This window comes from Molossus molossus, unplaced genomic scaffold (assembly GCF_014108415.1).
Source record: "Molossus molossus isolate mMolMol1 unplaced genomic scaffold, mMolMol1.p scaffold_m16_p_12, whole genome shotgun sequence".
NCBI classification, from domain to species: domain Eukaryota; kingdom Metazoa; phylum Chordata; class Mammalia; order Chiroptera; family Molossidae; genus Molossus; species Molossus molossus.
The window spans coordinates 34,919,691-34,937,285 of NW_023425347.1; the positions used below are offsets into that span (position 1 = coordinate 34,919,691).

At 35.7% G+C, this 17,595-nt stretch overlaps 1 protein-coding gene across 10 annotated transcripts in view; it reads right to left on the reverse strand.

The window, feature by feature from the left end:
• Positions 1 to 5,431: 5,431 nt before the first annotated feature.
• Positions 5,432 to 17,595, reverse strand: part of PKN2 (protein kinase N2) — a 125,723-nt gene continuing 113,559 nt past the window's right edge. For 9 of the 10 annotated variants that reach the window (XM_036255203.1, XM_036255202.1, XM_036255205.1 and 6 more), the window contains 4 exons: positions 11,891 to 12,033; positions 8,487 to 8,594; positions 8,197 to 8,277; positions 5,432 to 8,109 (listed from right to left, as the gene is read on the reverse strand). In XM_036255203.1, the coding sequence (XP_036111096.1) occupies positions 7,906 to 8,109; positions 8,197 to 8,277; positions 8,487 to 8,594; positions 11,891 to 12,033 (536 nt within the window). In that variant the 3' untranslated portion in view covers positions 5,432 to 7,905. Of the gene's footprint in view, positions 8,110 to 8,196; positions 8,278 to 8,486; positions 8,595 to 10,092; positions 10,129 to 11,890; positions 12,034 to 17,595 lie in introns of those variants that run through there. The other variant, XM_036255206.1, reaches the window with a different exon arrangement.

A 17,595-nucleotide genomic window follows, 5' to 3' on the forward strand; every position in this document is an offset into this window, starting at 1 on the left:
AGGATACGCCCAATTTACTAATAATGTATGGTGTTTTTTATATATCACTGAACCTGATTTAGTAACATTTTGTTTAGTATCTTTGTATCAATATTCATGAGTGAAATTTGCTAGTAACATACTCTACTTGTATGTTTTGTTATCTAGATTATGATGACTTAATAAAATGAGTTAGGATATAATTTTCCCCCATTATCTCAAAAATACTCGACTATGTGTTTTCTTTGTGGAAAAAATTGTAACTTCTGCTTCTATTTTTTTAATAGTTTTAAGTTTATTTAGTCTTTAACATCTTTCTAGGTTAGTGTTCTTTTATTGTTCAACAATGATCTCCCCTATTTGAAGCTTTACAAATTTATTAATGCATAATGTTGATAGCATATTTTATTTTTAAAAATCATTGCTGTCTTTTTTCACTTATAATAGAATTTATTTATGCCTTCTTTCATTTCTCTTTTTCCTTTATTGATTTTAGAAAGAGAGAGATAGAAACATTGATGAGAGAGAATACTGACTGGCCGCCTCCTGCATGCCCCCCACTGGGGATCAGGCCCACAACCTGGGCATGTGCCCTGACCGGGAATTGAATTGGAGACCTCCACTGAGCCACACCGGCCAGGCTTCTTTCATTTTTCATCTTTTCAGAGCTGTGTCTATTTTGTTAGCATTTTCAAGGAAATAACTTTTATTTCTGTTACATTATTTTTATAGTTTACTTTGTTTTTATTCTTTTTCTAACTTAACTAAACAACTTTGATAATTTTTTTTTGTTGTTCAAACACCATTTATTAAATAATCTGTTCTTTCTGAAATGCCACATTTACAATAGAATAAATGCCTATATACATGTATTTCTGGACTACCTATTACTGTGTCATTGATCTGTCTATATATTATTATTTTATTAATTCTTTTGTTACAAATGTTTCTTTCCCCATTGACACCCTCTTCCCCATCCCCCTCACCCCGTCCCCAGCTTTGTTGTCCATGTCCATGGGTTACGCGAACATGCATGTAAGTTTTGTGGTTTATCTCTTCCCTCCCTCCTACGCTCTCTTCTGAGGATTGTCAGTCTGTACCCTACTTCCACGTCTCTGGGTCTACCCTGTTCCTCAGACTGTTATGTTCATTATATTCCACAAATAAGTGAGATCATGTGATATTTGTCTTCCTCTGATTGGCTTGTTTCGCTTAGGATAATACTTTCCAGGTCCCTCCATGTAGTCTCAAAGGATAAGAGATCTTTATCTTTCTTTCTTACAGCTACATAGTACTCCATTGTGTATATGTACCACAACTGTTTTATCCATTCATTTACTGATGGACACTTGGGCTGTTTCCAGATCTTAGCTATTATAAATAATGCTATGAACATGGGGGTACATATATTCTATCTGATTGGTGTTTCAGGCTTCTTAAGGTATATTCCTAGAAGTGGGATCACTGGGTCAAATGGAAGTTCAATTTTTAATTATTTGAGGTAACACCATAGTGTTTTCCATAGTGGCTGCACCAGTCTGCATTCCCACCAGCAGTGTACTAGAGTCCTCTTTTCCATACCCTCGCTAACATTTGTTGTTTGATGATTTGTTGATGGCGGCCATTCTGACAGGTGTGAGGTGATACCTCATTGTTGTTTTAATTTGCATCTCTCTGATGATTAGTGATGTTGAGCATTTCTTCATGTCTCGTAACCATCTGTATGTCTTGTTTGGAGAGGTGTATATTTAGTTCCTCTGCCCATTTTTTTTTTTTTTTTTAATCCTCACCCGAGGACATTTTTCCATTTTTTGTTCAGGTAGAGTGGGAGGGAGAGAGAGGAACAGAGAGAGAGAGAAACATCGATGTGAAAGGAACACATTGAGTGGCTGCCACCTGCACAACCGACCAGGGCTGGGGACAAACTGCAACCGAGGTACGCGCCCTTAGCGGGAACTGAACCCGGGTCTCTCAGGACCGCAGGCCAACGCTCTAACCGCTGAGCCAAACCGGCCAGGGCGCCCTCTGCCCATTTTTAAATTGGGTTCTTTGTCTTCCTTTTGTTGAGTTGTATGAGCACTCTATATATTTTGGAAATTAACCCCTTATCTGATGTATCATTGGCAATTATGCTCTCCCATACAGTGGGTTCGCTTTCCATTTTTTTTTTATCCTCACCCAAGGACATTTTCCCATTTCTTGTTCAGAGAGTGGGAGGGAGAGAAAGGAAGAGAGAGAGAGAGAGAGAGAAACATCAACATGAAAGGGACACATCAACTGGCTGCCTCCTACACGGCCCAACCAGAGCCGGGGACAAACTGCAACCTAGGTACGTGCCCTTAGCGGGAACCAAACCCGGGTCTCTCTGGACCACAGGCCGATGCTTTAACTGCTGAGCCAAACCGGCCAGGGCTCCCTTTCCATTTTGATGGCTGTTTCCTTTGCTGTGCACAATTTTGATAAAATTTTAACCCTTCTTTTTCTAATAAGCATTTTGTTTATAAAGTTCCTTGGAAAAACCACTTTTGCTGTATCCCAACTTTTGGTATGTAATATTTTTACTATTATTTAGTTATTCAGTATTTGATTACCACTATTATTTCTTCTTTTGGTCTATTATTTAAAATATTTTAAAATATTCCCCGTAGGCTTGAAAAGAATGTGGAATCTCTTAATTGCTGGATGCAGAATTCTATTTATGTCCACGGGACAAAGCTTATTGTTTTGTTCAAACATTCTATACCTTTGCTGATTAAAAAAATTATTTGTCCAATAACGTAACCAAGTTGAAATCTTCCACCCCTGAGTATTTGCTAGTTTAAGTAGTTCTAACAATTTTTTCTTTATGATTTAGAGACTTTTATTATAAACATACATGCTTAGGATTATCACATCTTTTTGGCTAACTGAATCTTTTATCATTAGGCAGAAATACTCTACTCTTGGTAATACTTTTTCACGACAGGCCTAAAATCGACTTTGTTTAATAGTAAGTGGAGCTTTAGCTTGATTTTAGCATTTTGCATCATATATTTTTCCTCATACTTTTACTTTCAACTTCTCTACTTATTATTTTAGATGTTATCTTTTTGCAAATATTAGAAAACCAGATTTTCTTTCCAAAATCTAGACCTTGCTTTTTACCAGTAAGTCTCCATTTACATTGTGAATACTAATACATTTGAATTTATTTCTGCCATCTTAGCTTTTGGTTTGGAATTTATAGGCACTACATTCTTTAAGTGAATCTTCTTGACATTTTATGATGTATATTTAACTAAAGCGAATCAATAAATTGACACCCCAACAATACAAGACTACTTTAGCTCTGTCCTTCCCTGTCTCAAATTATTTACTATTGCTATTCAGAACAAAATCTTCTAGCTATTGATTTGGTTGAGAGTTACGTAAGTGTTTACCACTTTATTTGTTAATATGCCTTTTTGTATCTTAAATCATCATTCTGGGATAATTTTCCTTCTTGTTGAAGCACTTCCTTTAGAATAAGAACCTTAATAATCAACCCTTTTTTTAATTTGCTTTCATTCTTAAAATTTTTTACTTTCTACTTACACAATTCCAGGTTGACATTTTGTTTTCTAATGCTCTTAAGATAATATTCTACTGCTTCCACTGTAGCTACTGAGAAATCAGCTGTCAGTCTTTCCTTTAGACAACTAGTACTTTCTCTCCAGGTAATTCCTAGATGTTCTGTTTGGTGGTCTGCAATTTCACTACAGTGGTTCTATGTATAAACTTATTTATTTTATTATATATATTGTACTTCCTGAATGTTTTTCAGCTCTGGCCAATTGGCCTTTCTTTCATTCTTTCCTCATGAGTCTTGGTTCTGTCTTAGACCTATCTTCTAGTTCTCCCGTTTTCTCTTCAGGTATCTAATTTGCTGTTAACCCTTCCATTGAGTTTCAAATTTGATTAATTATATCTTTCATTTTCGATTTTTTAAATGTTTTTTAATTTCTTTAAAATTTCATTTAAGGTGTTGATCCTACTAATATTAGGTATACAAACGTTTTATACATAACTATTTTATATATTCTATCTGAAAATTCTAATATTTGAAATCTTTTGGAAGATGTCTAAGTTTATTATTTTTGTTGGCTCTCATTCAGGTTTGCTTGTTACCTCGTATGCGCTTGGTGATTTCTGACAGTGTATTTACTTAACCTCAATTTGTGAAAGGCCTTTGTTCCCGTGCTGGAGAAGCTTTCCTTCAGAAAGTATTTGATTCTTCTGGAGAAAGAGAGTGACCTGCAAACCAGAACTTGAGGCTTTTAGCACAAAATGTAAGTTCTATTGCTGTTGCAAGGCTGTCCTCATAATGGTGTTGCAAGAGGAATCCACCCTGGACAACCCCATTTCTTCTGGGGTTCTGCATTTGCAAAACCACCTCCCTGTTATCCTTTTACCCTCTCCAACTTCTTATTCCTCCGGCCTACTATGTAGACTCAGCTTCCAGTCCCAAACTCTGAGCAGTCTCACTTTTGTGCTTGGGCACTCCCTAACTCCTGGTGCTGAAGCCTTAGCTTGTCCAGATTCATGCTCAAGTCTATGTGCTTTTGGAGTGAAGGTCTGCTGGAGACCACTCCTACTTTCAATGAGACCAGAAATGCTTCAAATTGTGGAGGTCTTACAGATTCTACTTAGTTGTAATACTAGAAGTGAAAATTATGAAAGGTTTTTGACACTTAGAAGTTACTTAAAAGCTTACCTCTATTAATATATGTATATATTTATATACATGTTTATGTTATGTATCTATACATGCTTATAAATATATATGTATATATATACACACATGCATACACATATATACAAGGCTAATATCTTAGACAAACACTAGACTTCAAAATATAGCTAGAAGGTAAAGAAGAATGCTCAATTAAGATTATTTGTTCTTTCAGGTTTCTCATACTCACCCCGTTTTTTGGTAAGAGCAGCAGCACCTGTAAAAATTATGCTCGATTTGAATCTATAATGCAGCATTCACCTAGACAACATGTAGTAGCAATTTCCATTATGACCCCAGTTTGTATTACAGGAGCAGCTGGATCATTTTACAGTTCTAAAATATTTAATTTGTTATTTTTGAATGACTATAAAAGGGCAGAATTGTTTACATTAACCTATCTTCTGAAAGGTCAGGTCTTAAATTGACCTCAATGAAGAAAAAAGTACATATAATACAGTGCTTGGATTTTAGCATTAATGCACACTGTTCTTTATTTGAGAAGACTCTGGCGCTACACCCCACCCCTACTTTCTACCCTCAGTTTCTAGTACACTGAAGACATTCCAAACATTAATACCCACTGAACAAAAGATGCTATTGACCTTACAGGGGTAAGATGCAAAGTTTTCCCATTGTTACCAGTGAAGAGAACAATTTGCTGTGAATCTTCATGATTTTGCCCTAGCCCAGTACAAAAAGTACTTGCAAAAAGGCTAACTAAAATTAAAGTCTTTGAGATCTTGAATACAGTAAAGCTGATGCATATTTTGATCAATAGGAAATTTCCAAAAAGAAATAATACTTACAACCAAAATTAGAAATTACAATCTATTTAAACTTTAATTTGTGCATTTGTGGTAATTTATGACTGCAAAACACTTTTTTCTTAGAATGACATAGTTAAAGGCACATTTCATTTGAATGCATAGTGTACCATTCTAAAATCTTCTAATTTCCTCACAAAGTGCTCGAGCAGTCACTTACACATACAGTAATAGCAAAATATATTTACACTCTATAGAGTTTAAAAATTTTAAATCTGACTAAAATATATATATTTTTAAAACTACAGAAAAAAATTAGTGCTTTCTTCAGCTTAATGGTGTGAATATACCCTGCCCTCTAATTTTTTAGTGATTGGCTTCAATTAAAAAAAATTTCTGTACATTGTGTAGTTACAAAAACGCTATGTCAGTTTTTAATGCTAAAAGCCTATTTTAGACATTGCTTTTTATGCATATTTGAGAACCAGAAAAAGTGAAAAGACTGTACCTCAAAAGTATTTATAGTGTTTCTTTTAATGTTGTGTTAATACTGTTTAAATTAAAGCCAGACAATTAAGCTAAGATCCTCTATTGTCCTTTACCAAAAATTAACTGGCATTTAAAAATAACTTGAAATAACATATTGCTCCTTCTAGATTATCCCCCAAAAGATCTTGGGTAATAATCAATTTGAAAGGAAACATGAATTATCTCTGAACAATTTTAATTGTTCTCAGAGTACAACAAAAACATGCCAACACATTCTGGAAAGGCTGAAATATTTATAACGTTTTTAGCTCAACTCTCTATAAACAAATGTGCTTTCATGTTTCTCATGATTTAAACTTGATCAATTTTTAAGACATGAGATCACTGTGTTTAAATGGTTAATTCAGAATGTTCAGTTAACAACTTACAATTCCTGAGGTATGATGACCCTAATGCTAAGCACAGAATCAAAGATGTTATTATTGAACTAAAGAAAAACAATGAAGTCATGGACTAGAAGGGAAAAACAAATGAACAAACAAATTAAAAAAACCCAAAAAACTCCAGGCAAGTAGAAAAGTCATGGCTTACCAAAAGACTTTCCTATAAGAGCATTAAAAAAGCCACAAAAGGATCCTCTGAAGAGTTGTAAAAAGTACTTGATCAAATTATTTTTGAGACTTTTGAGGTACAGCTTTAGTGTTATAATAATTTTTATAAAATATAGACTGTTTTATCAAAAATATTTATACATTCTGTTACAATATATTGCTTTTGCCCTTAGTAACTGCCAATATAAAATCTGGATCCAGTGGCCTAAAATGTACAAATGCACTTAACAAATGCTGGAGTTTGAGGTGTCTGCTTGGCCACTGTACAAAAGTGATGAAGTGGTGAAATTAAATAATAAACCTACAACATAGAATACATTACAACTTGCACATATACATGTTCACAGCATGTATACAATGATAACCCCTATGTTTTAACAAAGATATAGTTCCCTTCTACAGTAGACACAAGAACAAGATGAATTAGATTGATAAATGTACAATGAAAATTAAAACGCAGTAATCAGGTTCACTGATTTTGGAAGAAGGTATGACTGAACATACTGAGTGTCTAGACTTTGGGAATGCATACAGGTAACACAGTATCTTGGTTGAGACTAACCAGAAGTTCTCATTCTTAAGATTTTAAGTAAATGCTGATGTTTAGTTGTTCCTGTTCATTTCACCATGGTTTAATAAAAAACAAGTTTGGCAAGTAGCTCTGTTGAAAAGCTATGAGGTTCTGTTACATGGTTGGTAAAGATAAGGCAATAAAAATTTTCTCCTAATAAATATAAAAAATTTATAAAACAAGACATCAATTCATTTAATTTAAAAAAGCCTAAAAATGTGCACAAACTACAACTACTTTTTTTGATATGTTATTTCTTTAAAAAAATAAGAGCTTTTTGCCTTATTCAAACAGAATCATACTATGTGTGAACAGTAATAGCATCCCAAGCCCTTTTTTTTCACTTAAAAAATACAGCTAAGTGAAGTTAATTGATTCATTTTCCTTCCACTTAAGGCAGGCACATGGCCAGACTAGGGACAACAGAGGGCATTTTTTTTTCCTTTTTTTTTTTTTAAAAGACTATTGATCCAAAAGTGTTCATATGTGATAGATTTTCACGGCCGATGTTCATTCAGCTTAAACTCCATGAAACTGTTTCCAGTGCTCAGATTTACAATGAAAATACATCAAGAAGCTACTTTTCAAGAAGGTATTAGAAGTACTTTAAACAAATCTTCATGTATTTAAAAAAGATAGACTCGGAAGCTACTGGTGGCACAGAGAGCAAATGAAGAGTCGCTATTTTTAAGAGGTCATCTTGTAGTCAGTCTGCTTGGTTTCACAGTGTCTAAGAAGTTAACACCAATCAGCAATGTAGTCAAAATCTCTGAACATTTCTTGCTCCTCTTCTGAAAGTATCCTTGGTTCTCGAGGTGGAGTCAGAATAGGTGCTTCTGAGGTAAATTCATCATCAAAGTTACTGACATCTTCCCGTCCTCTAATGGTAGGTACAAATGGCGGCTTTACTTTTTTGTCCATCAGAGCACTCCAATCAATTAGCTGGATTACAAAATATAAAATGACCAATTCAGTTTCCTACTCCTAATTGCTACAGTTTCAGAAACAATTCTAAACTTTCAAACTTACCCGGAAAAACGGGTGCTTTTTCACATCCTCTGCGTCTTTCTCACCGGCTCCAAGGCGCCTTTCAGGGTTCCTTCTTAACAGCTAACACAACATAAGGTTAGAATGAAACCAGCAACTTCATTGATAAAGATTCCCACATCCCACAACCTGCCAGGATTTAGATTTTTTTTTTTTTGGTATTTGTTTGTCTAAGCCATGTATCTATGAACTAAAAACAACTTCTAGAGTTCTACTAGGAAGTGCCCTTCAATATAAACAATTGAAGTAGTTTATAAATCATTAATTCTTACCCTTCTCATTATTGAAATGGCTTCTGTAGATAAGAACCTTGGATACCTTACTTCATCATTTACAATACTGTCAAAAACCTCCTCTTCATCATCACCAGGAAAGGGAGACTAGAAGAAATATTTTTGAGAAGTCAAAATAATTTTCAATATGGTAAAATTATCATCCATTCAAAGCACAATCAAGAACCAATCAGTAAAAAAAAAAAACAAAAACATAAATTTAAAACACCCAGCAAAACACCACACAAACAAAGACAAGAAGAAGCCACAACAGATACATATCTATTACCCAGAGGATTCACCATATACACTCTTACTGAAATCTTCCTCAAATCTACTTCGCAGACCTTAGCAAATTTGGTTAAATCATTTAATATACTTTTTCATTTCACTCCATTCCATTAAAAAAAAATTTTTTTTTTCTTTATTGATTTTAGAGAGAGAGGAAGGGAGAGGGAGAGATAGAAACATCAATGAAAGAAAACATCTACTGGCCGCCTCCTCCATGCCCTCCACCAGGATTTGGCCCACAACCTGGGCATATGCCCTGAGTGACAATCAAACTAGTGACCTCTTGGTTCATGGGTCAACTCTCAACCACTGAGCCACACTGGCTGGGAATTCCATTTTTTTTTTAAATTAAAATTTTTTTTTTAATCCTCACCATAGGATATTTTTCCATTTATCTTCAGATAGAATGGGAGGGAGGGAGAGAGTGAAACATCGATGTGAGAGAGACATATCGACTGGTTGCCTCCCGCACGACCCCAACCAGGGCCACGGATGAACTGCAACTGAGGTATGTGCCCTTGACTGGAATGGAACCTGGGACTCTTTTTGGTCCACGGGCCCTCGCTCTAACTGCAGAGCCAAACTGGCCAGGGCAATTCCATTCCATTTTATTTCATTCATTTATTCATTTATCTGGCCAGACAGTAAATATTTTAAGTGCCTACTAGACAGTGGGAAATATTGAGGTAATAAACAACTTTAAGAAGCTCAATACTGTGGAAATACCGAAGTGGTTGAGTGTCAACCCATGCACCAGGAGGTTGCTCGTTCGATTACTGGTCAGGGCACATGCCCAGGTTGTGGGCTCAATCCCCAGTGGGGGGCATGCTGGAGGCAGCCAATCGAAGTTCTCTCTCACTGATATTTTTATCTTTTCCTCTCCCTTTCCCTTCCTCTCTTTCTAAAATCAATAAAGAAAAAAAAAAAAAAAGTGTTACTATAGAGGAAAGTAGTTTGTGAAAATAGATCAGATATTGATATGCTTTGAATTTCAGCCATATTAAATCGTCACAAAACACAATTAGAAATTTTTCAGGCATAATGACTGTACTAAGAAGCAGTTGACAACAAAACTAAACTAAAAGGAAATAAAAAACCACCTATTTCCAGGCATATTTAAAGCTCTATACACAACAGAACAAATCTTGGGACATTTCAGTAAGCATCAGAGTATTAAAATTATTACTCATAATGACTAATGACTCTGAGTCATAGAAAAGTAGTTAAATTACATTCAGTATAATAATTTGATATATAAAGGGATAAACTCTCAACCATGTTGAAAATGTGCCTATATAATATAGTTTATTACCTCAGAATTTCAGATGGCTTAGAATTGATTGCGTGCTTCCTATAAGGTATTAAAGAATAAGAACCAAGCAGCAAGTAATATCAATGGAAAGAGAGAGATCTTTGACCTGAGAAATCAGTGAAAATGAATTCAGAACCTAACTTCCTAAAGCTAAGCTGCCCAACCTATTGCTCATATCTAAGATAATTTCAAATTTTTCCGTTATCAAAACTTTAGTTTATTCCTTCACTCATTCAAAATACATAAATCAAATACCTATTCTATGGGATAATATCATTTCTTTCTGGAATCAAGATAAGTCAGAAAAAATTCTATTTCACAAGGATTCTAAATCAGAATTTTAAGTGGTAATACAAAGCACTTTTGTCTCCTGTTTGACCAGCCAATTTGGTGTTTAAAACTGTCACTGTGTAAGTCTCTGAATAGCAAAGATCTATCTTCACATTTGCTAAGATGTTAAAGTTCCTTGTTTTTTCAAATAGATTATAAGTTAACAACAAAACACTAACCAATGTGTTTTAAACACTTGTAAAAATGCAATAGTTTGTTCAGATGTCAAGCATCTAATTACAATAACCAAGGTTACTTCTCTGATACCCCATTTGGCACAGGGAAAGGAGACTTGGTACATTCGTTATTCCTGGGGTCGTTCGTCCTCAAAACTTGTACAAATGCAAATACAAATTTCAAATACAAATTTGAATATGCATGATATATCCAGTGAGTTTTCAATTATTTGTAATAGAGAAATTAGACATAAACTTTAGCCAAACCTCACTCTTACCAGAGTTAAACAAAACTATTACTAAAATTTCACCAATACCATAAAATTATAAAGCATACAGATGAATTTTCAGTTTAGTTCTTTTCCCAGCTACCCACTTATGGAGGTGCTAAAGATAAATAAAATTTCAAAAAGCAATTCTGAAGGAATAGTTAGTTGGCTCCATTATCTTTTATTTCCTAGCAATTAAGAGCTTAATTAATTAGAAGCTATTTTTAAAAATATGGAACAGAAACTTTCTTGCTTGTTTACTGCTAAATTCTCTAGTCAGAATAGTAGGAAACAGAATCAACTGGCTTTTAATTCTGTATTATTTTGCAATAACTCACATTCTTTGTATGTCATCTTTATTATGGAGGGTAATTTCAATTAGTTGTCTAAATATTGATGCTTTTCAAATTCCACCCTAATTTAGCATTTCCAGTAATTTATAACAAAATAGATTAGCTTCATATTACTGCTTTATTTAGTAGATATAATTCTCTATTTCCTAAGGGGTAAAAATTTCTGTGTACAACTAAGTTATCCCCAGAAATTTATTTCACGTTAATTTAAAGAAAACAGTAAGAAAAAATTTAATCTTTTCTTCTTCTATACTGATTTTGAAAATAACATTTATTTCTGACTAAGGTATAGCTGACTTTTCTTTACAGGTATAGAGGACATTCCTTTAATTAGTTTTCCTGTTAGTCTATTCTATTCCCTATGAAATGATTAGTTATATTATTATAACTTAGAATCATAAAACTATAGCAATACCAAAATATAAGAAACTATTTTTAAAACACAGCTAATGCATTCCACAGATAACATAAAAATCTAAAAAAGACAGTGAAGGTAATAAAGAATCATAGGTAATTATTAGTACATTTATAAATATTTATAAAACAAGTTCCACTTATGCAGGAGACATATTAAGTCTTATAATAAACTAATAATACTAGTTTTATATATGACATGCTTTATTCTTTCAGTCATCTTTCCTCTTTTCTTTCTCACCTATTTTATACTGCTTACCTCTCCAACAAGCATCTCATATATAAGTACACCAAGCCCCCACCAATCTACAGCCCTTGTATATGATGTTTCTGTTAATACTTCCGGGGCAAGAAATTCAGGCGTGCCACAAAATGTGCTTGTTCTATCTCCATATCCCATTCCTGAAAAAGTTAAAATTTAAATATTTGTTAAGTAAAAAAAAAAAAAAAATATATATATATATATATATATATATATATATATATATATATATAGTAAAAACCAGAAAATATCCTTAGAAAGCAAAATTAATGTTGCACATTAGTGCATGGTGACCAAACTCAAGATGTAACAAAGACTTTTATCTATATTTTTTATTTTTTGTTAATCCTCACCCTGAGGATATTTTTCCAATGATTTTTAGATAAGAGTGGAGGAGAAGGAGGGAGGGATGGAGGGAGAGAGGGAGAGAAGGAGGGGGAAAGAGAGAGAGACATATCAATTGGTTGCATCGTGCAGGAACCCAACTGGGGCCAAGAACTGAACCTGCAACCAGGCATGTGCCCCTGACCGGGAATTAAACCTGTGACCCTTTGGTCTGTAGGCCGACGCTCTAATCGCTGAGCAAAACCAGCCAGATCTATACCAATGACTTTTATTTTATTTTATTTTTTTTATTATTTTTTTTTTTTAATCCTCACCCGAGGACATTTTTCCATTTTTTGTTCAGGTAGAGTGGGAGGGAGAGAGAGGAACAGAGAGAGAGAGAGAGAGAAACATCGATGTGAAAGGGACACATCGAGTGGCTGCCACCCGCACAACCAACCAGGGCCGGGGACACACTGCAACCGAGGTACATGCCCTTAGCGGGAACCGAACCCGGGTCTCTCAGGACCGCAGGCCGACGCTCTAACCGCTGAGCCAAACCGGCCAGGGCTATACCAATGACTTTTAAAGAAAATGTTAAAGATTGGTATATAGAAAATTGTGCAATAGCAACTTTACTATTTAATTACTGGACAAATATAAAACTTTCATACTTTACTTATTTTCTCTTTCTTGTCATTACAAGTGATACTAAGAAGTTAAAACAAAAGGAACTGATTGTGAGCTTCAATTTTGATCATCTTTTCAATGAAATCTTTTTTAGTAAGCTTATCTGCTTCATTATAAAAATAACATTAAGTATAGTTTGAAAAATACCACAAAGCAAACCCTTGGAAAATCAAGGGTTCACCAAATGTGTTACATAATAGAGATATGGTAATTAGTATTTTTAGCTAGCTAATTTTCAAATATATGTTCCTCATAATTAAATCAAATATACATTCTATATATTGAAGATAATGTGTCATTGTATTACAAAGTGTTTTTAAAAACTCATAAGTGTCTTCTTATAAAAGAACTTGAACAAAAAGACCTCAATTCTAAATATAAAAATGTATGCATTTATAATGACTGAAATCTCAAATAAATTTGCAAGTCTAAAGACCAAGACATGAAGGGCATAATTAAATATATTAACACATAAGGGTGGGAGAATTTTTTGTGTGCATAATTTCTTTAACATTGGTCAGATTGTGTTTTTTTTTTTCAAATGTTATTTGTAAAAAAGAGTTGATATAGGGACTTCTGGTCAGGATGGCAGCATAGGTAAGCGCGGTATCGTGTCCTCCCACAACCACATCAAAGTTACAACTCAACTACATAACAACCATCATTCAAAACCGCCTGAAATTAAGCTGAATGGAAGTCCTACAACTACAGAATTAAAGAAGCAGCCTCATGGAGACTGGTAGGAGGGGCGGAGGCAGACAACCTGGTCCCACACCCATGTGTGGCGGATAAAAATCAGGAGGCTATCTTGGCTGGGAAGGTCCTCCCTGAGGACTAAGGGGTCCCCGTCCCACACCAGGTGCCCCACTTAGAGTTTTAGTGCCAGGAAGAGAATCCCCATAACTTCTGGCTGGAAAACCAGTGGGAACTGAGGCTCAGGGAGGCTGAAGCAGCTAGAGCCCAGGTAGCTCCTCTTAAAGGGCCCACGCACAGACTTATCGAACTCACTCCCTCTAAAGTTGGAGGGGAGGCAGCTTTAGGGGCGCCAGAAACATATGGGGAAGAAGTGAGCTGTTTGGCATTGGAGCAAGGCCTTTGTTCCTTTGGTGAGCCCTTCCCTGGGGCGGTATACTGCCACCAGATCTGGGACTCCAGCAACTTGGCTCACACTGGTTGCCCCGTCCTGTGATTCCCTGAGGCCCGCCCCGCCCAACTTTCAGGCCCACCCAAGCTGTTGCCAGTTGTTTAACCATAGGATTGGCCTGTCTTGGATCCTGCTTCAGATTTTCCTAAATTCTTTTTTTTTTTGTTCAGATAGAGCGGGAGAGAGAGAGAGGAAGAGAGAAACATTGATGTGAAAGGGACACATTGAGTGGCTGCCACCTACATGACCCAACCAGGGCCGGGGACAAGAGGAAGAGAGAGAGAAACATTGATGTGAAAGGGACACATTGAGTGGCTGCCACCTACATGACCCAACCAGGGCCGGGGACAAACTGTAATTGAGGTACGTGCCCTTAGCGGGAACCAAACCCGGGTCTCTCAGACTGCAGGCTGATGCTCTAACCGCTGAGCCAAACTGGCCAGGGTGATTTGCCTAAATTGTTTCAAATAAGCAGCATCTGGTCTCAGCTAGCCCCTCACATTAAGTAATACACAGAAACAAACACAGGGAGGAAGCCAAAATGAGGAGACAAAGAAACAGGTCCCAAATGAAAGAACAGAACAAAACCCCAGGAAAAGAACTAAGTGAAATGGAGATAAGCAACCTAACAGATGCTGAGTTCAAAATACTCCTTATAAGGATGCTCAATGAACTTAGTGAGAACCTCAGTGAACTTAGTGAGGGCCTGAAAAGCATAAAAAAGGACCAGTCAGAAATGAAGGCGGCATTAACTGAAATAAAGAATAATTTACACAGATTCAATAGTAGAGTAGGTAAAGCCAAGAAGCAAATCATCGATTTGGAATATAAGGAAGCAAAAAACACCCAATTAGAACAGCAAAAAGAAAAAAGAATCTAAAAGAATGAGGATAGTGTAAGGAGCTTCCGGGACATCAAGTGTCCCAACATTCGCATCTTGAGGGTGACTAGAAGAAGAGAGAGAACAAGAAATCAAAAACCTATTTGAAACAATAATGACAGAAAACTTCCCTAACTTGGTGAAGGAAACAGACATACATGTCCAGGAAGCACAGAGAGTCCAAAAAAGATGAACCCCAAGAGGCCCACACCAAGACACGTCATCATCAAAATGGAAAAGGTTCAAGACAAAGAATCTTTTTTTTTGTAATCCTCACCCAAGAACATTTTTCCATATTTGTTCAGATAGAGTGGGAGGAAGAGAGAGGAAGAGGAAGAGAAAGAGAAACATTGACGTAAAAGGGACACATTGAGTGGCTGCCTTCCGTATGAGCCAACCAGGGCCCTGCAATCGAGGTATGTGCCCTTAGCGAGAACCAAACCCCGGTCTCTCTGGACTGCAGGCTGATGCTCTAACCGCTGAACCAAACCAGCCAGGGCCAAAGAGAGAATCTTAAAAGCAGCAAGAGAAAAGCAGTTAGTTACCTACAAGGGAGTTCCCATAAGAAAGCTGATTTCTCAAAAAAAAACTTTGCAGGCCAGAAGAAAGTGGCAAGAAATATTCAGAGTGATGAAAAGCAAGAACCTACAACCAAGATTACTCTATCCTGCAAAGCTGTCATTTAGAATCGATGGCCATATAAAGAGTTTCCCAGACAAGCAAAAGCTAAAGGAGTTCATCACCACCAAACCATTATTATATGAAATGTTGAAGAATCTTCTTGAAGAAAAAGATAAAAAAATATGAACAAACAAAATGGCAATGAATACATAGCTACCAACAATCGAATATACAAACAAAATGAAAAAGCAGAACAGAAATATTCTCGTAGATATAGAGAACATTTTGTTGGTTGCCAGATGGGAGGAGGGATGGGGGAATAGGTGAAAAACGTGAAGGGATTAAGAAGTACAAATGGGTTGCTAGACTGACAAACCTCAAAGGGAAAGAGGGTTGGGGGTGGGAAAAAATAAACCAAAGAACTTATATGCATATATGCATAACCAGTGGACACAGACAACAGTGTGGGAAAAGGCAGGAGGCAGGAGGGAGTCAGGAGGAGGCTGTCAATGGGGGAAAAATGAGGAACATCTGTAATACATTCAATAATAAAGATTAAAAAAATAAATAAATAAATAAAAGTGTTTCAGGTGGAAAAAAAAAAGAGCTGATATAGTATCTATATAACTCTTTATATTTCTTGGCCAAGATTAGGAAAAAGTTAACAAAGATCTAAACTGAACTAATTTGATTTTTATTCTGCACGCTGATCACACAACTACAGTATATTACATATGTCATACTTTAAGCATAAACCTATTCTAATTTCTTCCCTTAGTTTTTAAATGGTAATATAAATCTGTGATATTTTAATATAATGCATATATGTCACTTATGGTAATAGTTATTATATTTCATTCATTCTGATAGATTGTCTTGTCCTGATAGATTTAAAGGAAGTTGAAAATAGGCCCAATTATCTAAGACTTCAAATTGGTAAAACTTTATGTAAGCAGTTAACATCAGGCTCTGGAGTCATAAAGATCTGGGCTTAAATACCAGCTCTGCCACTTGTGAGCCATGAGAGCATGGAAAAGTTGTCTCAGCTCAAGGCCTAGTTTCCTCACCTGTATTATCTCCCTTCATAAGGCTGTTACAATTTAACTGGATACGAAGCATTTGGCAAAGTGCTTGGCACACAGTAAGTGCTCAAAAATTGCTAGGTATTATTATCATAATGTACTAAATATTTTTATGAAAATGAAGAAATACATACTTAGTCTAATTATTGAATACATATCTTCTGAGTACCTATTATATTCTAGGCATCCATGACACGTGTCGGGACATAAAAATTAGAGAAAGACACAATTCTTGTCTTTAAGAATCTTTACAGGAAACAAATATATATTGAGAATTTTATAATGATATGGTAAAAGATATTTTAGAAACACTTAAAAAGAGGACTCTTCAAGCTGACTTAGGGTTGGAATAGGAGGAGAGGAGTCTCAGGTAACTTATATAAACTGGTGACACCTGAGCTGAGTCTGAAAGATGAGCAGACATTAGTCAGCAAATGGAGCTGGGGTGGGAGACAGTGGTGGAGAGAGACTGTAAGCAGTTCATTGCTGCTGAAGCAGAAAGTACTAGGCAGACAGCGGCAAGAGATCTGGCTGGAGGTTGGCAAGCAGAGCAGGAAGGCACTGTATATCACATCTTAGCCACGGAAGGATTTTTAGCAGGGGTGTGCCATGGTTAGGTTTGTATTTTGGCAATTACATGGCTGATTGATTTGAGGGAGAAAAAGACTAGACACATGAAAGGTTAAGAGTCTATTAAAGTAGTCTTGTCAAAACAAAATGATGGTTGGCAGTATTAGATGGGAAATAAAACATTTAAGATGTATTAAGGAGGTAGATATGAGCACAATTTTATTATTAACTAGAGCAGAAAAGATGACAGAGTCCAGGATAATTCCACAGTTTCAAAATGGGAGACAGAGCACTATCAACTGTAAACTAGATTATCTGAGGAAAAGAAACTATTATTTGTATAGCAAGGATACCTACTGACTATTCAGGTAGAGCTGTTTAGTGGACAGTT